Here is a 21,009-nt window from a genome sequence, read left to right as displayed (position 1 = left end):
TACCACCGGGCCCAAAGTCGCCAGAGACCGTAACTGGCCTGATAAATTCCTGAGGTAAAAAGACGCAAAGGTCAAATTTGAAGTCCAAAAAGCCCCTTGACAGATCTCCAACAAAGCCCCCACAAAAGCTGCCCATGACGTAGCCATCGCCCTCACTTGATGCGACGACACCCGTGTAGCCACCTGGCCATCAACAGCTAAAGCCTCCTTGATGAGACACGAAATCCACCTCGCAATAGAATCCTTTGAGTCTCCCCCTTAGACCTCTCCGCAATCGGAATAAAAAGGCGAGACCTCCCTCTTCTCCTGGACTCAGCCCGATCTATATAAAACCGAGGAGCCCTCACAGGACTAAGAGTCCTGTGAGGTAAATCTCGAGATACCCGATGAGTAATACCCTCGATATTCCATATCCGCCCTGCAGCTCCCGGCTTCTGATTCTTAGCCAGAAACGACAGAAATGGGCGTAACTGAACCGACCTAAAACCTGGACTGAAAATAATATGACCCGGCTTCACAGTCAAGGCGTGCAATTCAGACCTCCTAGCCGCCATCGCTAGTAACAGCAAAAATGAAGTCTTCTTAGTCAAATCTGACCAAGACGCCTCAGCCAGAGGCTCAAACGGTTCCCCATCAAATATCTCAACTCTCGACAAATCCCACGGCGGGGAGTCGCGAGGCACCCGCGGCCTAGCTACCCCCAACCAGGAAATAAGTTTCGATATTCTTAAATCTACCGTGAAATCAGAAATACCAGCTGATCTTAAAGTATGCGCAATCGCTGACCGATATCCTTTTATCGTCACCACCACCAAACGTAAGTGGTTGAACAAAAACAGGACAAATTCCGCGACTTCCGTTACAGTGGGAAAGCTAGGATCGATCTTCCGTTTACTACTCGGCAATGAGACCGGCAGCTTGCTCTGAAAAACCGCCAAACCTGCAGGGATCGCTGGATAATGGCCACGCGTGAAGCTGTAACCACTCCTGACTCGGGTGCCTCCCGAACCCCCTCTGCGTGAGGAACGAGGGGAAATTTGGCAGAGCCCTCGGATGATCGCACAGGAGACCTAACAGCCGTGGAAACCACGTCTGGGATGGCCAACAAGGTGCCACGAGGACCAATGCGCAATTGTCTGCTGACTACCTGATCCAATACTTTGTTGATCAAGGGAGTTGGAGGGAAGGCATACGCCGCTAACCCGTCCCATGCAAACGAGAGCGCGTCCTCTCCCCAAGCAAGCTGATCGGGGAATGGAGATACAAACTCTGGACACTTCCGGTTGAATCTTGTCGCGAAAAGATCTACGAGCGGTAAACCGATCAACGCTCGGACCCGATCTGCCACTTCCTGATTCAGAGACCATTCGGCCGGAATCGCTCTCCCTGCCGTGACAATACGTCCGCGAGCACATTCAGCTTCCCTGCCAGGTGCGACACTGACAACTGAATTGCCCTCGACTGACACCATAGAAGATTCTCCTTGGCCAACTGAGACAGATTCCACGACCTCGCGCCCCCCTGATTCTTCAGGTAGGCAAGTACTGTAGCGTTGTCCGTCGCCAACAAGACATGACGACCTACGAGTCGACTGCGAAGAACCTGAGGGCTTTCTGCACCGCCAGCATCTCGAGTATATTTATATGAAGTCCTCTCCGGGCCCTTCCACATGAGCTCCCCAACCTTATGAACTGGCATCTGTGAACAGGTATGTAAATCCCCGAATCCCCTGAATCCCCGGCAATGAGCCAATCGTCGAGATACACGAAGATCCTCACACCCTCTCTTGCCAATGCCCGCTGTACTGGTTTGACGAGCTTCGTAAAGAGACATGAAGCCGAACTGAGTCCGAACGGGAGAGCGCAGAACTGGTACACTTTGTCTCGTCACTTCACCCGTAATCGCTCCCTTCTCTAGTAATTCGTCCAACGCTGGGTCGATATGAGATGCCTGACCCTGCTTTGGACGCATGTTCGGGTGGTCCACTGCTGAGGGGGACTTCGTAGAAACTGCAGGCGGAAACCCTGCCAGATCTTGCGCGCGACCCAGCAGTTTCCAAAACGAGCGAACCAGTGGGTGGCCAAGTCCCTCAAGCAGCCATCACTGGTCGCAGAGGTTCATTGTCTTTTAGCGCCTCTGACCCTGGGGCGTTTCCTGCCACCCCTTTGAAAACTCCCCCGTCCCTGCCAACCAGCCTGGCGGGGAGCCCAACTCGTCTGGGGTGTAGTCGGTGGCAACCCAGTCCAGCTACCGGAGGACTGTGATATCTGAAACCAAGGCTGCGACGGAGCGGAACCCCAAGATCTTCTCCTCTTGCGAGGGGGTAGAAGCCCCGAGAGGTGCCCGTAAGAGCACATTCGACACCTCTGACGGCAGACTCCGCGATCCTTCCGATGAATTCAGAAGAAATAGTCTAATCCGTTCTGCGGCCAAAAGACTTTCTGACACACTGGCCACTGCAGAATCTTTTATACCTGCTAAGCGTTCCCGTGCCTCCCAAGGAACGTATCGCTAAATCCTGGAAGCTGAGGACCTGAGCCGCAGACGACGCCAGATTTGTGCAAGTCTGTGCGTACGATCTGGGTAATGATAAATCCTTGGATGCAGTGGCAGCCGAAATATGAACCTCCGAACAATCATTATCCAGAACACTGTGAGATCGGTCAATCCCATCGGGAACGGCGTAGTTCCTGGCCATATAACCAGTTATCGTTGGTTCTGTTACGTTAAACGGTTTGAGTTGGTTTGAGCCCGTTTTCCAGGGGCGGAAACACAAAGACAACTGGACGAGCTTGACCCCAGAGGCTGGTGTCCAACTGACGCCACTCCTCCGTCAGGCAGCCGCTCTCTCTTAGAACCTGAGACACCTCAGACTGATCGGGTTCGAAAAACGGTAAGATTCCGATAACCCGTCGCTTTACGCACCCGTTCCTTGGTGCACCCTTGGCGGCTAAATACATCCTGAATCATGGTCCTGAACTGGATGTCCTGAGGAGTCTGGGCTTCTTCTTCCGGAAGATCCACAGGCAATTCTAACACCTCCTGTGCTACCCCTCGAGCCTGTGGCGGGGCTGTGAGGATGCCTGAGGGGGATCCCGTACGGCGGCGGTTGGGGGCGGCGGAAGGAATCTCGGTTCCTCAACTGAACGACGCTTCGGGTTGGGATGGGATGCCGATGACGAGTCTGAGTCGAACTCCTTCATCGAATCGCTTGCCACCAATTCATCCTCCCCCCAGAAACCGTTGATGTAGCCCCTGGGCGGGAACAACTACGAGAAGCATGTTCATGAGGGTGAGGCTGCTCATCGGGATGATCGGACCAGCTACCCTCCTCTGAGACCAATTCGGGAGATAAAACACGACGGCGGCGTTTCAAAGAGGATGGGGGAGCCCACTCAGCCAAGCGAGCGTCTAACGCTTCTTCAAACCGGCTTAACTTCTCGTCCCTCAGTTGAGCAATAAACTCCCGAGACGAGTATAGGGATTCGCTAGGAGGTGATTATACTGTTCGTAATCCGCATAAATCCTCTCGATATCGGGGTCACAATGATAGCGCCTCACGCTAGTCGCCGAGTAGGTATATCCCCTCGGTGGGGAGTAGGATGAGTCCGCTGCCGAATCTCTGTACCTCGGGGGAGCCCCTAGGGCTGCTGATGGCCTCTCCCAGTGGCTCGGTATCCTTCTAACAGAGCTTTCCTCGGCTCGCCTCCGGTCTGATAAGGAAAAAACGTTTAACTCCTCACCAGTCTTGCTTCGGTCCAGAGGTCTGGAACGGCCCTGAAAATCCCGCGAGCGAAACCCAGCATCAGAAGGTCCGATTCCAAATTCCGATAATCTGACGGGCGGTATGACCGGTCCGGGGACCGAAACTGGTTGGGAACGTCAGGGGCCCGAGACTACCACCGTCTCTATCCACCGTCCGGAAACCCCCTTCCGTTTTCGGGGACCGAGACTGACTCCGCGAGGGCTGGTCAAACGAGCGGGACCGGCTTCGTGTGCCGGGAACCCGGGATACCGCCTCCGAAGGTAACGTCTTCAACCTTGAGTGGTCGACCGTCCGGGAGTGAGACCGGCTCTCACGCTCCAACGTCGTAATCACACTCCAGCTGACTCGACCGGATCGTCCCGTCCGGAGGTCTGTTCCGATGATCTAGTCCGTTTGGTTAGTCCTGACCGGAAGCCACGCTGAAAATAACAAATACAAAAAGAGAGAGAGAACATGATACCATCAAAATTACATTGACAACCTTATGGTTTGGGTTGTATGTTAAAGGTGATGAGGAACTCGGGGGAGGGCCGTAGAGCGCCGACGAAATGGCCCCCGAGTGCCACACCGAAAAACAAATCATAAGGGTCCACAGACGAAAAAACATGATGGGTCTGAGAATACTTACTGAAAATTAAATGAAATGTTGAGACACTCCCTCAACACTCTGATGGGGAGCTTAGGCAACGACGAATTTCCGACGCGCTACCGCGAGCCGGTGAATAACAACTAAGGGACCGTATCCGAAGAAATTTGCGATATGGTAAACAAGCTCACAAAAAGCAAAATAGGAACACCCGGACGAACGATAGCGTTAGGCCACGCACCGGAGGTCCGTAAAAACGTTTAAAAGACCCCTGTCGATTAGAAAAGTTTTTAGAAAAGTTTAAAAAAAACTAACGCCGTTAGCGGTCCAATTTACGTTAGCGACGACGGCGTGTCGCGGAACGGGAAGTCGGCTAAACAGCCGTGGCGAGTCCGAGACGCCGGTTGGGGAAAAAATTTAACGCTAGGCTAAACCGCCCCTAGTTAAAATTTAAACGTTCTCGCCCAGGGTGTGTAAATTCCTCTTCGACAGATGAAATCTTTTTAGACTCGGAGCCAAACTCCGAACCACGCGCCAACAAAAAATGGCATCAGGAAATTGAATGGGACAGTCTATTGAGAGGGTGGATAGGTGCTGGTTAAGTTAAAAATTGGGTGACGGATGGTTTTCCATAATTGTAGGAAAAGGCACATGTCAGGCAGGGAAGTATACGAAAGTAATATATAATTTAAACTTCTAGAACTTTGAAGTCACAGATTTAAAAGATTTTCAAGCAATGCCCTACTCCAAACAACCTCTAGTTTTCAAGGTAAACCACACTTTGCCCATGGGCAATTTATTTGGAATACCCAGTACCGTACGGTGGCGCTGCCACGTGACTCAATTTCTTCCTTAGCGTTGCCATTTTTGGTGCATTTTTTTCCATGGGAGCTACCACTTAGACATTATTCTGGGTTCGTGTTCAAGCCGACTGGTAGTTTTGTTGGTCCTGGACCAAGCTAGCATCTCTCTAGCATAAGTTCGTTCCAATAAGTCTTACCATTCAGATGCATCTATAAATACGATCGGATTTTCTCACCGCAGTGGCATCAGTCTCCGTCCACGTGTTTCGTTTTCCTTTCGTTCAGTCGGGACTTCTCGATTAGCGAGTAGTCCGAGCCCATCCTTCAACCGCATTTAGGCCTAATAGGGTTTGATTAAGGAAATATTAATTAGGAATCATTAATTACATTTTTTTCTGAATGTTAATTTAAGATTAAGTTTTTTTCAAATTATTAATTAATTATTTTTAATAATTAATTTAAGATGAATCGCGAGTCGTTTTTGCTTTCTTTTCAGCAACCAATAGATATGTCGGATTCTAGAGCTCGGGTTTATGAATCATCTGGTACCTCCTCTCTTACTGGCGCTGTTCGACCTCCAGGGATGCAGGCCAGTGTTCCTTCGCGGGAGCCCTTGACCGAATGTTCGGTGCAGCTAGAGGGCTAAGAAAGTCAATCCGGTTGAGACAGTGTTCCAACAGGCCATTAAACCTCGGTCCGAACCAGTTCCCGATTCTGCTCCGTTTCGTCCATAGGAATTCAGCCTGTCCCGTTCCAGTTCGAACCTTCCACTGGGTTCTGGTCTGGCCTATACGAGGCAGCACTGGATAAAAACTTCCGTGTTTCGGAAGGCTTCCCATTCTCATCCAGGCCCGGGTTCCGCGGCTGTGCCTATTAAAAACCACGAATCGTCTGGAATCGGAATTTCAGAAAGACCTGAATCAGAGCTCGTTTCTAGTCACTCGACTGGTCCAGGATTTTCAGCCTCCACAGGGAAACTGAAGTCACGTATTTTTTCCGCGAGCCCGCTCGCCAGTGCGTCACTCCCCTGGAGCGGAGCGGAGGAGATGTTCCCCTTCGCTGTCGGGTTTGACCTCATCAAGTAGGAAAACGTATGACCGTTATCGAAGAAGGGCACACTCCCGGTCCAACTCCTCAGGTCCTGATCTTCGAGGAGGAGCCGAGAGCGTCTTTGACGATTTTACAGGAGTCGTTGCAGGAGGTCTTCATCCCCTGAGCCAGCGGCCTCCACTTCGATTTCGTTTCCGCTGAGGATTATACGGCTTTTCAGGTGAGATGTACAAGTCTATTGGAATCGGTAAAGGGCCATATCGGCCCGACAGGAACTCGAGGCCAACGTCGTCCGAGTCTGAGCACTCCTGTCCTGAGAATGTTCCCCTCACGGTCCATGATCCCAAGGATTTTGACGAGTATTCCTAGGTAGGTCCTGGCACGCGTTCGGGATCTAGGAAGTCTCACCTCCGATCCCATCGGGTGTGACCGATCCCCGTTCGTCAGTAATGTTCGACCAACCACCCAGCCCTTTGGGATCGGCCGCCACCACTTTTGACTGTTCGGCGCCGGTGGATAGGCCTTTTGGCACTCTCATGCAATAGGTTTTCCGCAAGCAAGGCGCCACTGTGCCTCTTAAGTCTGTTGATCCAGCAGAGTGTATGGCCTCATATGCTGCCTCCGCACGGGACTCTCATGCTCTTCGCGAGTCCTCTGCAGAGTGGACTCGGATCGATAGACACTTGTGGGGTCAGGATCAGCCGACTGAGTTTGCCTATCGTGGCTGGAGTCCAGGCTCAAGCAGGGAAAATATTTCTTTCACTGAGCCGCCGATTCCCGGTTTCAGAGCATCGTATTATAGTACGCCGGGTCAACTGAACGATTGCATGGCTTGGTCGACGCGGATGTTAGGTCAATTTTGTCCGCATCATCGGTCGCTCCCGTCCTTAACATTCAAATGCCTAAGGCGGGGTGGTCTCTTCCTCGTCATTCCTGGAGAATATCGCACGAATCAGGAATTGCCAGGATATGGCCTGCTGTCACTGATTGGTGAGCTCAGGGAGGTTCAGTCCCTACTGGAAACAGAGACGACGGATCCCTCAGAGGTTGTCTGCCCTGGCTGGTATGGATAGGCTTATCCAGTCTCTGGGACGGTTAGCTACACATGCCACTCTTCTTGCCGTCAGGGCTCATGCTAACATGATTCTGGCAGCAAGGACCTCATTGATAAAGGATTTTGGCTCTAAGCTCCCAGAGGTGACCAAAGATTCTCTGTTCCGGGCCCCGCTGGGTCACTCCAATCGCCTGTTTTGGGCTGGTGTGCTCCAGTGGCAGCCAAAAAATACAAAAAATCTAGGATTCGCAGGCGAAGTCTAATCGACCTTTCTAGATTCGGAGGAAGCCTGTGCAGACTGCTAGTGCGGTAGCCACCCTGGTTCTTGGGCGGGTAACTGATGGAGAGGCAGGTCCTTCAAGGGTAAGGGTAGGGGGAAGTCTCTGCCAAACCCTTTCAGAAATCGCAGCATTGAGGGTCTCGGGCCAGTGGGCGGTTGTCTCCAAATGGCAGCCTACCACTGAACCCATGTGTTTGGAGACCGATGGGCCACAAGAGTAGTCTCGAAAGGTTTCCATCTCCACTTCGAATCAAAGCCTCACCTGACATGCGACCCAAGAGAGGCCAAGAGTCACATTTTCCCCCGGCAATCGAGGAGTTGCTTCAGATGGGGGCTCTTAAGCTGGTTCAAAACAAGTCCTCTCCGGGCTGGATTCAGGAGGCCTACGCACTGTGATAGACCTGTCCCTTCTCAAAAAAATCTCAGGGTGCCGAAGTTTCGCATGACCACGCTGCAGCAGGTAGTTCAAGCGCTCCGCCCCGGTCAATGGGCGGCATCAATTGATTTGAAGGATGCATACTTCCGGGTGCGGATTCACCCCAAGTCGCGTCGCTACCTCTAGGTCAAGTGGAAGGGTCGCCAATACCAGTTCTCGGCTTTCCCTCTCGTTCTAAGCTCGGCGCCCTGGGTGTTCACCAAGCTAGTCAAGCCGGTTCAGCGATATCTTCAGAAAAAAGGGGTGAAGATTTTCGTGTATCTGGACGTTATCTGGTGGTTAATTGTGGGCAACTCTCAGGACGAATGTCAGGCGTCCATCAACTTGGTGCTCGACCTGGTGCGGGACTTGGGCTTAAGGATAAATCTTGAGAAGTCTCATTTACACTCGTCGCAGAATTTCATCTGGGCATGGAATTCGACCTTCGCAAGGGTTGTGTATATCCCACCCAAGCCAGGGTAGACAAGCTCCGGGAAGCTGTATCTGGCCTGTCAAGCTCTCCTCGGTAAGCGTGGTACTGGTCCCGAGCCCTCAGACAAATGAGCTCCATGTCCCTGGTGATTCCACTGGGTCGTCTCCACAGCCAGCCATTTCAACGTTTCTGAAAGGCCTGCTGGCTATGATCGAAAGGAGATTGGGAGATTTTCCTTCTGCTTCCTCCTCCCGCTCTGGTTCCAGGACTAAGTTGGTGGATGTCTCTTCGCAACCTCTGGATTGGTACATCTCTGGCTCCTCTCCGAGCTCTCCTCCGGTTGTTTACCGACGTCACGCCGGTTGGGGCACCCATCTGGAGAGTTCGCAGAAGGGCGGGGGATGGTCTCATCAAGAGGGGCTTATCTACCATTTAGAGCTGTTGGTGGTCCGCAAGGTTCTTGGGTTCTTTCGAAGGAGGTTGATAGACAGACACGTGTGGTTAGCCACCGACAATCAGGTGGGCAGGGCCTATCTTCAGAACCAGGGAGGCACCAGATCAGTTATGCTTACTGACCTTACAACGGAGATTCTCCTCTGGTGTCAGGCCCGAGGGATTCACCTGTCTGTGGTTCACTTTGCGGGCAAGAGGAACATTGTCAACCCATGCCCTCTCGCGTCAGGATGCAGCCATTTCTATGGAATGGTCGCTTCTCCCAGAGGTGGCAGTTCGAGTGGGTCCCTGGGAGGCAATCCATTGATAGATCTTTTCCCCACAAGGTTCAACAAGAGGTTTCTGCTGGTGTTGTCTCCGTTTCCAGACCAGATGGCGTGGAAGCTAGACGCGTTCTCGTTTCACTGGGACGGGATCCTCGCGTATGCGTACCCCCGATTCAAGTCTTATCAGCAGTCCTCGACCAGGTAGAGCTGGCCTCCTGTCTGATAGTTCTGATTGCGCCTTGTGATTGCGCCTTGCTGGCCAGCTCAGGCGTGGTTCAGTTGTCTTCTCAACCTCCTGGTTGACAATCCCAGGTCCCTGCCGCAATTTCCATTCCTCCTGTCTCAGAGGGGTTTCCGGACGCACCCGGCTCAACAAATGCTCAACCCTTACGCCTGGCAGTTGTCGAGCAATGCCTGGCGATTGCAGGGTTTTCAGTCAGGACTTCCTTGTTCGTCGCTAAATCCAAGCGCCCTAGTACAGGCAGGACTTACGACTCCAAGTGGAAGCTCTATGGCGATTGGGGTAGTCAACGGTGGATAGATCCATGCTCTCACCCAGTAGCTGCTCTTGCTGATTTTTTCCTCTTTCTTTGACGTCAAGAGGCAGCAGGTGGTAACTATTAAGGGTTACCGGTTCGCTGTTGGCCATACTTTCAGGGTGGTTGGTATCCAGGACTTAACTACTGATCCCGGTATTTCTTAGCTCATTGCGGGTTTCACAGTAGCGCGGCCGAAAGTGCCTTGGGAAATCCTTCTATGGGACTTAGGGGTGGTCCTAAGGTTTATCATGGCTTGTCCGTATGTAACTCTCTCTGAAGTGAGTTTTTCTAAACTCACTAAGAAAACAGTGTTTCTTCTTTTTCTGGCTATGTCGGCTAGGAGGTCCGAGATTCATGCATTAACGACTCGACCTGGTCACCCGGTCATCGTTTGTTGTTCTCCGCCCTTACCTCAACTTTATCGCTAACAATCAAAGACCCGGTGCGGTTGGTGGAGAGTGGAGGGTAAAGGCTCTGACTCATAGGGTTCAATCAGATCTTCCAGACCGGGCGCTTTGTCCGGTGCGGACGTTAAGATTTTATTTGCATCGGACAGCCTCACTTCGGGGAGAGAGAGATCGGTTGTTTATATCGCTGTATGGGCAGTCCTTGAAGGATGTCTCGGAGGATACTATTGCTCATTGGGTCTCAGAACTAATTCGTGAGGCTTTATCGTCGGTAGATGCCGAGCCTGCTCGTGTTGTAATTCATCAGGTATGCTCGATGGTGACATCATGGGCAGCATTTTCGGGCGCGTCCATCGAAGAGGTTTGTCGAGGGGCGTTCTGGAGTAGTCAGAATACCTTTGCTTCCTTTCATTTGAAGGATGTTTCTGGGCAGCTGGGTTCTCTTTCGGCAGTGGGCCCAGCTGTCATTGCTTGAGGCACTTATCTGCCATGTATTGGTATGCTAATGTGCATTAATAGTTCCATGTTCTCATATCTATTAATGTAATTTAATTCTATCATTAAAGCTTAGAGGAAGCATTTATTAATTTTGAATTGATATTGAACCTGTCGCCAATGACGACGTGCGTAATTAGCTGATTTGTCAAATACACCAATTGGCAAACGCCAATTTTTTCAAAAATCAAATTTCATTAATAGAATAAGTTTTACAATTATTATAGATCTATAGCTCTAAGTAAATGTATACTCATTTCTTAATTTAATTGGATAATATTTCACTAGGCTGTGATTTTGTAAAGAGACAATGATAGATTCGAGCATATATCTGTTTTTCCTGGTTCTTTGAGAGTTTTTGACAATAAACTACATATCCAGCTGATTTTTGTGGAATTTTTTTTGTTATTATGTGTCTGACTTGATTAAATGTGTATATTCAAATAAATTTTGGTGTTTTTTTATTTTCATTTTTCAGTTCCATATTGCTGAACTAAACTGATTAAATTATAAATGATACAATGCAAAACTTTCGTAACAATATTATCATAATTTGTATGAAGTAGGGCCTAAAGTAGAACCGGCGTAAGTCGGACAGCTTTAAGTTGGAAAATTGGCAAAGTGGGCCGAAATTCCAAGGTCACAATTTTTTCAGTTCATTTTCCTAGCAAAGTCGGATTCTAGAAGTCAGAAGTTCGGCTAAGTCGGCTAAAATATATGTTCTGAACAAAGCAATGCATTTTTCAATCTCTAATGCAGTCGGCTAATGTCAGTTCTCTTTAAAAAGATTGTCTATTATGTACAAGTAGATCCATTTTACTGTTGACGGACACTTGTTAAACATCTGTTTACAATCGCAGTCGGCTATAGAATAGAGTATAGAGTATTGACCCCGTGTCACTCAGTTGTTAGGGTTTAGGGTCTTAATCTGTTGCTAATTCGGATTTATTTTTTAGAAAACCCCAAAAATCCAACTTACTTATACCAGGATTATTCTAAGTCTGACAACTTCCTTTGGTCCCAACGACTTACGCCAGTACTACTGTAATATAATTATATATGTTAAATAACCTATTCAAAATCCACATAGCTCTGTTTACTATAGCAGTCGACATCCAGCTTTGGATTTTCATTGATATATTGCCTCACCCACTGCTTCTTTTCGACAAAAGGGCAGTTCAAACTTGGTTTGAGGGACACTTGGTTTGTGGGTAAAAATGATATAGTTAGAGCTCTGATGCATAAAATTGAAAAGAGAAGCTTTGAAAACATGGGAATTGATATGAAATTTAAAGTATTAAGTACATATTTTGCAGAAAATGAACGAGCTAAGACAAGTTGTTTACAGCAGGAGAATATTCAAAAACCTGTAATTAATGATGAATCCTTGAGGGTAAAGACTGCCCCTGAAAATAACAGAAGGAATTGGGCACAGCATTCTTTACAATTGAGGACTGATTTTGGAGAAAAGATGATTGTGAATGCTCCTGGTAAGCTTATCTATTGGTTTCGTTGTAACGCCTTAACCCCAAACTTTTCTGAAAAAGTTTGAGTGAGCTATTGTGTTCAATTTTCGTCCATCTATTTCATAGAGGAAACTAATTTGACGAAATTTGTTTCAAAGATACTGCGCGTTGAAATACAGTTGATTGCTCATATCATTTTTCCATGCAGGGGTCTATTTTATTTTCAGAATAGGTTATCGTCCGGGTATCATACTTGTATCCAAGGAATAATGTCCCCGGAAAAAATATCATGGAAAAAATGTTCCAGTATAAAATTGCCCAGGGTGGGCAAAAATCTCCCAGTCAATCATTACTATTAAGTAGGCTATATTTCACATCAAAATAACACTGAAGTATGTAAATATTTATCATATCTATATTATACGTCAAATTTTACATTTACAATACAAATAGTTAAATGAAAGTAGAGCCGTTATTGGTTGTTATTTTGATGTGAAATTAACTATTACCAATTCAGTAATTATAGACTGGGACATTTTCTCCGGGGACATCTTTTCTGGGGACATTTTTTTTCCTGGAACATTTTTTCTGTGACAAATTTGTCCGCCTATTCATTTTGGATTTCGGGGAGATAACTGTTCATATTTTATATTTGATCTTATAACTTATGTAGGAGCTTATTCTCTAGGAGCTATTAGTATCGTGTTATGTTTGTTTACCATCAAGGATAGCACATCATTTTTACAGTCATTGAGATAAGGAAAGATCTGATGTATTCAAGATATTTTCACATCATATCCAGTTGGATGGTGATGATATTTCAAGTTACCTGTTGCTTTTGCTGAAAACCCTATTGATATTCTCTTGACTATAAGGGTTTTCTGACCACCAACAGAAAACCCTGTGTGTAAATTTTGTGGTGGGTTCACGTAGTGAACCACCACTTTGTTATCCTGTTAAAATGACATCATGTACCGTTCAGTTTTCTCCGTTTTGTACTATTGAATGTTCAAGTTTATTGTGCAGTCCAACATTTCCGTCATTTGATGGGATTCCTTGAAACAGAGATGAGAATTCCCGTGGATCCGCGGTTTCCCGCGGATTTCGGTATTAAAAAATATCAATTTTCCACGATGATCTGGCGGCTACGCCATCAGCTGGTTCGTGTGTGCAACTCAAGCAAAAAACCGCGGTTTTATAGGTCATTGTTCTCATCTCTGTTGAAAGATAATGGGTTAGAATATGGCACATATTGACAAGCGCGCTTGACGTGATCATGGAAAACACATGATATGATTGGTTGCTTTGGGAATGCCAGCGCTTTTGATGTTATTATGGGAAACCGCCCTATGAGTGGCTGCTTTGGGAATTTCGGCAGTTTTGAAGTAACTAGGGGAAACCCGCGCTTTGATTGGTCGTTACTAGTCAAAGTACCGAAGTGATCAGTTCAACAAGTTTAGTGGCTTATATACGGTAATTGCTTTCTAGAGGGCAGTTTTTATGCCCCTGGCTCAACTATAGTTGAGAGGGGGCATATAGATTTACCCCTGTCCGAGTACGCCGCCACCGCCACAAGTGACGTTAACAGCTGAGAGGCCGCAATTGTTGACTGATTGTTTTCAAACTTGGTACACAAGTAGGATATCACCTGGGCCAGGACCATATTTAAAATTGGGTCGATTTGATTCAAATTATGGCCAACAGGGGCCGACATGAAAAATGATGTTAACAGCCTAGAGGCCGCAATTGCAGACCGATTCATTTCAAACTTGGTAAACATTTGGGTTGATTTGATTCAAATTATGGCCACCAGGGGGCCAATGTGAACGCAATTGTTGACCAAATCATTTCAAACTTGGTACACAAGTAGGATAACACATGGGACTGAAGCCTGTCTCAAATTGGGTCGATTCGATTTGAATAATGGCCACCAGGGGGCCGACATGAAAAATGATGTTAATAGCCTAAAGGCCGCAATTGTTAACCGATTCATTTCAAACTTGGTACACAAATGGGATATGACTTAAGCCAGAACCTGATTAAAAATTGGGTTGATTTGATTCAACTTATGGCCACCAGGGGGCTAACATGAAAAATTATGTTAACACCCTAGAGGCTGCAATTGCAGACCGATTCATTTCAAACTTGGTACAGAGGTAGGATATCACTGGGCCAGAACCCTTAGTAAAATTGCGTCAATTCGATTCAAATTATGGCCACCAGGGGGCCGACATGAAAAACGACATTAACAGCCTAGATACTGCAATTGTTGACCGATTCATTTCAAACTTGGTACACAAGTTGGCATTGAGCCAATTCATGTAAAATCGCCGTACGGTTTTTTTATGTGAGCATTTGTTTCATTGGTTCTCGGGTTAAACGACGTATAATCGATGCGATTGAAGGCATGGTGAACCTCCGTCGATGACATGGTCAACATTGTTAAAATTCTGCGAAAAATTGTTTTTGGCGGGAAAATTCTTAGCTCTCGCGTATAAAATTGCATTGACCTCGATTGGGGGGGGGGGGGCGTTGTCTCTACGAGTGAATGTGATTGGCTGTTTTTGGGATATATGGGGAATTCCGGCGCTACTAAAATAATTATGGGAAAGCCATAGAATGGCGATAGTTTCATTGGACTAGGTGCTGTATAGGTGCCGTGATTGATTTGATTGACATTGAAGTGTAAGCGAACATTCACTTACACAAGGCCTCCACAAACACAAACACACGCGCGTTCAGTATACACCACTATAGTGATACTGTAACGCTGCTTGCTAGCGCGTTTGACATTTCATCAGCAGAAGATGAGCGCTGTGTTTTCTGTTTGATTGAATTTGTAATAGATTTTATTTCTTGTGACCTGAAAATACTAAGCAGCAAACTATGTATAACTAGGTATAGGTCGAGGTAGTGGTAAATTCCAGGATTTAAAACGATCTAATACGCCAATTTCTTACTGCACCGGTATTTTAGCTTCCGCGGCCATACATTCAGCCACCCTCTGATATGTGACATCATATGAATTTTATTTGAATATTTTTTCATATAATGAAAAATATTTCTTTGAAAATATAAAATAGTTTCCATGCCACGCCTACCTGTACCCTATGCAATTTTGGACGTAGACCATAAACAAGTGTTTATCTTTGTTCTTATATGTCTACAAAATATTCCTTTAAGAAAGATGAAATACAATATTTAAACTTGTAGAACTTTGAAGTCATGAATTAAAAAGATTTTTCAAGCAATGCCCTTACCCCAACCTCTAGCTTTCAAGGTAAACCACACTTTGCCCATGGGCAATTTATTTATTTTTATCTTGAAAAAGTATTACTTTGAAATTGAAGAAGTATCGTAATAAACAATTAATTTATTTTTGATGATCAATTTATTTGGTTGTTTTCTTTCTTAATTTACATTAAATTTGGAAGGTCATCTTGCTTGGGATTTAGTTTGTCATCGAAGCAATGTAACGATCCTGTCTTCTAAATATCTAATACCTCCTTTAAGGATGATCTTCGCTCCGACGATAGACTATAAGGGGGCAATTTATATTAAACTCTATACATAACAACAGGTACGAGACCCGTTACACCACTCCCCCCAAAAGTGTTGTAAGCATAGCTTACGACCGCACATACGTCCAGTATTTACAGTTCATATATCATGTCGATATTCAGTGTCCGTTACAAAAATGTCATAAACTACGGGTTACACCAACACACACATTCGCACACATTCGCTATTTACAGTTCGCAATTTGCAATAAATCCAATTATCCAACGCGACCCAACTGATACACCAACACTATGCTTATGTTCCACTGGGGGTAGATTAGAGGCGATTAAACCATTTGAAGGTACTCGCTCAATAATCAACACACTTGCCTAGGTCGGTGAACAGCAGGTTCCTACGTGCTGAAATCACAGAAGGTTCATCAGGTCGGTTGGGCCTCTTGCAGAAGGTTCCAACATGAGTCTGATTCCGTAACAACAAGGTAAGCTAAAAATAAAATAAAAAAACAATGGCAGTACCCAAATTCGAGGTAAAACATGTCAGCACGGTAACCAGTTATGGGTAATGAAAGGAGAGTATGGTGATTTAACCGCTGTACGGTGCCCACCCTACTACCACATCATATCCCCAAGTGACCCTTAACCACAGTGATGATATGTCAGGTGACAGTCTCCATAGCCGGTATAGGAACGACGGTAGTGGATTCCCTTGAAGTTCCCTTCCTCCAGTTCGGGTTGGTCTATGGTCCGAAATCCCGCTTTCTCGCAGTGCGTGTTTATTCTGTCTTTGGGGACCACCGTCTCTCATTTTCCTCTTATAACAGGAGCTTTGGGCAACTTAAGGTGGAATAGAGAAAGGTTTGGGTATTTCCTGGCCAGAACATTGTACAGTAAATACTCTCTGTTGTCTGCCCATAGTTACGGACGTTATTAATACCGTGGTTAACAACAGCTGCACAACAGGTGACTCGTGGTTTTTTAACCCCTTCCTCCAGCTGCTCCAGATGCTCCCCAGGGTACTCGGCATTATAGGGACATTGAGGAATTGAGTTTTAGCCATTTGAGCCCTCGGCTTGATATAAGCAAATAACCTTAACTGACTTCACAGAATTTGAATATGAGTCTCTGGTTTTAGATCAATTCAAATTCAATCTTGAATACATAAAAATTAGTTAGATAATTTTTTATTTTATTGAAAGAACTTCCACTGAACACAGATTTTGAAATGAGGGATATTTTGATTCATGCAGGCAAGACAATTACAGCAAAATCAACTGATGATCATCAAGGTGAAGTTTTCATTCATTTTGGATCATTTGTCTACCCCTGATGATTCAAGCATTTTGGCCACACCTTTTGAAACCTCAACGCTTGATCTACTCGCGCCAATTAGTCAGCCAATGTCGATTTCATGTCATCTGACCTCTTTCCACCAGTAATTAAGCTATCAAATGTAAGAATTACTCAGTTTATATCATAGAGGAGCGAAATAAAGAATATAAGATATCTTAGGAGACCAATTTAAATAGCTTCTTAGGCTCTCCACTGACTGGCTCTACCTAATAGGGCCTAAATATATTCTAGTCTAGGTGTATCCCCAAGCCAAAGCTAGGCAAGTAGGTAGCCAACAGTGATCATTGCTTCACCGAGTACTCATCTGCTACCATACATACTCATATTATAAAGAAATCATGTCTTACATTCCCTGGTTAAAGGATTCTCACCTTAAATTACATAAACTCTGCTGTCGTTGTCATTGGTACAAGTTTAGAGTGAACGCGGAAGTAAAGTGCTGTATGTAAATTCCTACCATTCTGTCCATTCTGTACGTTGACTTGAGCCAGAAATATTTTTCAGGAAATGTGGCCAACGTAAATAGAATTAATCAATTGACTCATGGTTTCGCGAAATTCATCAAAGTCCTAAAACTCGACTAAATTTAAGCCGAAATGTTTTCAACCATCCCCCATGTTGTTTCATTAATAAGACACTTGTTTCGCGCTGGCTGTAGTTATTCCAGTTCAATTTCGGGGTTGCTAAGGAGCTCATTAAAATTAATGGAGCTCATTAACATAACGAATTGTACGGCCCTGTTGTTTGTGCGTTGTGCTAGTCCTTTATTCAATACAGGTACTGTATATTAAAACTTTGAATGTACCAGGTTTTTATACGTGGCGTTATGCCATATTCTAGTTGCTGATCATTTTCATTTCCAGCTAACTCAGAAATGGGTTGACATTTTACACTCAGGTATATCCCCTCTAATGTTGGGGCAAAAGTCGTCTAAGTGACATTCTGTTTGGTCAATGCTTTTTTCATTTCTTCATTTATTGATTCGTTGTAGATATTCTAACTGGTAACTACAGTGAGGATTTTGATGCCTTAGATGAGAGTTATGGAGCATCGAAGAATGACTCTGATAAAGAGCCTTTGACGGTAATAAATAGTGGTTAAATAACCTAATTTTTTAGGCCAGCCGCAGGCTGAGCCTATTACTATACAAATGGAGCGAATTTAAATGACATGGTTTCCAGAGCAAAGGCTCTTTTACTGTGCAACTGAGCATATATTCATACAAATCATTCATTAAAGCATAATCTCCAAACTCTACGTAGCTGAATTTTGAAAGAGGGCCTCGTTGAAATTGATATGAGCTTTTTCGCGAATATCTGATCACAAAAATATTGGTTTTGAAAAGCCAATCAGAAAGCAAAGTATGATGCTGTTGTTTTCTCAGTCCTTGAATTAAATAAAGAGCAACTCAGAGGTCTCGTTCATGTAGTATATTGTCAGCAGAATAGAATGAATATTATAATAATTACAAGTTACATATTTTTAATATTTATAAAAGCAATAGTATTTGACGCTTAAAATATGGTATTTTATTACAAGCAAAAGCTAGATTTAACCACTAATAAATCTGACTGTATAATACATCAAAAGCACATTTGAAGAAATATATTAAATGATTATTTCTCCAAAACATGCCTCTAATACAATCTCCAGAGTTCAGGTCACATGACATAATGATGGCTTACCTTGAATTAAATAAAGAGCAACTCAGAGGTTTCGTTCATGTAGTATATTGTCAGCAGAATAGAATGACTGCAGTTCCATTCCATGGGTATTTATACCCATCTGCTGAGAACTAGCTGAGACATGAGTTTGATAGTTAATTAGCCATAGTTATTAAATAAACAATACTTGCTAGACATGTATCTCACAGTTTAGACATGTTGGCATTAATATAATATGAGAATAACTACTCTTAAATTGGTGAGTGTCAGACACCAATTAGCAACACAGGTCTGTGGGATTATAGTAATTGCAGGTGCTAATTAATGTTTGACACAAAACTCAAAACAGTTACTAAGTTTATAGATACAATATATGGAATATATGTTTATGATATAACATTAACTATGACAAATTAAGACATTTCATTATTTTAAATACATAACATTATAAGCCAAAATCAGACTAAATATATATAAAGTATGGCTGTGTAAAGTACCGCATGATAAAAGACTCCTCTATGATTGGCTTAGCCGCAGAAATCAGCAGGTGTTCACGTGATCCCTTGGTATCGTCTACCGTTTTACTTCCGGGTTTTATTTTAAGATCTCAAGTTGTATTTCAAGATCGATTTCTGTGAAAGCTTTAGTTGATTTGGTTTTTGGGAGGAATATTTTTATTAGCACTACAGAAAATATCATTGACCATTGTGCAAAGTCACAGAAAAATAGCTTTTTCTTAAATATGATAGATGACCTTGATATGCTAATTAGCCATTTGCTCAAACTACAAATTCAATCAAATTTTATTCCGCAAAAAATATCAAATCCAATTCAATTTTACTTTATTGAACAAATAAAAACATCAAATCACAATTCAATTTTGTTTTATTGAGCAAATTTCAGAAAATTCAATTCTATCCAACATTAAAATCAATAAGACCAAGGGAAAAGATTTATCTGAGGTATTTGTTCCTGCCAGATTCAGTCCCTGTCTGTGCTACTTTTGTATTCTACGATTGTATTGTGTAAATTATTAGGCATTGACTCTGAGCTGGGAGTGTATTTTGACAAATTTAACCCACAGAATGCATCATCATTTGCCATTTTATGAAAAGCTGACAGGCTGGCCATAGTGCCCCTTGGGGCTCTTGTACTAGCCTACTATACATTGGTAATATCGTATTGTAGTACTATTGTAGGCTGAATCCAAGTTTGTACCCATCCCACTTTCACATCCTTGAAAACAATATGATAACTATGATATATGATAACATATTTACCAGCTGTTTATATGGTATTGCAAATCCGAGAACAAATCAATTTTTGTTCTCAAATAGTCAAATGTGCTCAGTTGATCCTACTGGACCAATGGCCCTTAACTGAAATTTTTTAGAGAAATTTTAAAGAAATATCTATCAATCAGCACTTTTTACTCGTTTCTGAAGTGTTTTGAGGGAAATTTTGGAAGACGCTTTGATCAATCATCTTGATCTTGCATATATATTTGTATACAAGGGTCCATCAGCTTATGAAAAATTGTGTCGATTGGACCCAAGAGAGCTATCCTGTGACCTTTTGATGTGCCCATAAATGTCACTTTAGCTTCCTAATGGTTTGCTCTTTTTAATTAGGGTTTTCTGTTTCTTCACAGAAAACCCTATTGATAACCGGCGATTAATGTTAGGGTTTCTGTTGCTTTCGCAGAAACTTATAACTTGTTGGTGGGAGTTCAGAGGAAGATTTGTCAAACGAATAAATACTTTAATCTTATTAATGCAGTGTGAACTTTCACTTTAAAAAAATATTTCTCTAAATTATTGGCGAACCTTAGGTTTGCCTATGCAAACGGTCTGATGAAGCAGTTTTCATTGAAAATGAATAGAGTACCGGTGTGTCAACAAGACACAAACATTGGCTGTTGAACCGATTGTGTTGATTTTTGGTTTTATGGTTTGGCTTAATGAGTTCTCGAGCCCACAAAAATTTCATAGTGATCGAGTTATTTTTAGGGGACTTATTCTTGAAAAACACGCAAAAAGCCTGCTTTTTAGCACTTAGTAATGGCACGTTTTTATATATGACAATTTGCATGCTTGAAATTGAAATATATAAAAGTTCAATCCTTCCTGGAAGTGTCGCCGTTTTTAGTTCGACTGATCTCAATGTACTTTTTGACCTACAAGCCCTCACTTTATAAACCCCCTAAATTTCCTCGCTTCTATTTATTTGAGTTGACCTTGTAACCTGAGCTACAATGAATGTGATTGGCTGTTTGTGGGATATACGGGAAATTCTGGGAATTTCAGCGTCTCTGATGTAATTGGGAAAGCCTAATGTGAAATCCAAGACGAAATGGCGAACATTTTATTCGATTAGGTATCGTACGTTTGCTTATAATTTGTTCGTTGACACGAATATAAGCGAGTAGGCTATTCAATTCAGTTGCAATTCTGAACTAGCA

The 21,009-nt window shown here is 44.3% G+C and overlaps 1 protein-coding gene across 4 annotated transcripts in view; it reads left to right on the top strand.

Annotated features, from left to right (window-relative positions):
* LOC141903821 (katanin-interacting protein-like) overlaps window positions 1–21,009 on the top strand; it is a 382,582-nt gene that overhangs the window by 43,611 nt on the left and 317,962 nt on the right. For 3 of the 4 annotated variants that reach the window (XM_074792154.1, XM_074792152.1, XM_074792153.1), the window contains exons 4-5: window positions 11,864–12,037; window positions 17,876–17,967. In XM_074792154.1, coding sequence (XP_074648255.1) covers window positions 11,864–12,037; window positions 17,876–17,967 — 266 coding nt within the window. The remainder of the gene's footprint in view (window positions 1–11,863; window positions 12,038–17,875; window positions 17,968–21,009) is intronic. The other variant, XM_074792155.1, reaches the window with a different exon arrangement.

This window comes from Tubulanus polymorphus, chromosome 4, assembly GCF_964204645.1.
Source record: "Tubulanus polymorphus chromosome 4, tnTubPoly1.2, whole genome shotgun sequence".
Lineage (NCBI taxonomy): Eukaryota > Metazoa > Nemertea > Palaeonemertea > Tubulaniformes > Tubulanidae > Tubulanus > Tubulanus polymorphus.
This window is presented reverse-complemented; position numbering and strand designations above follow the sequence as displayed.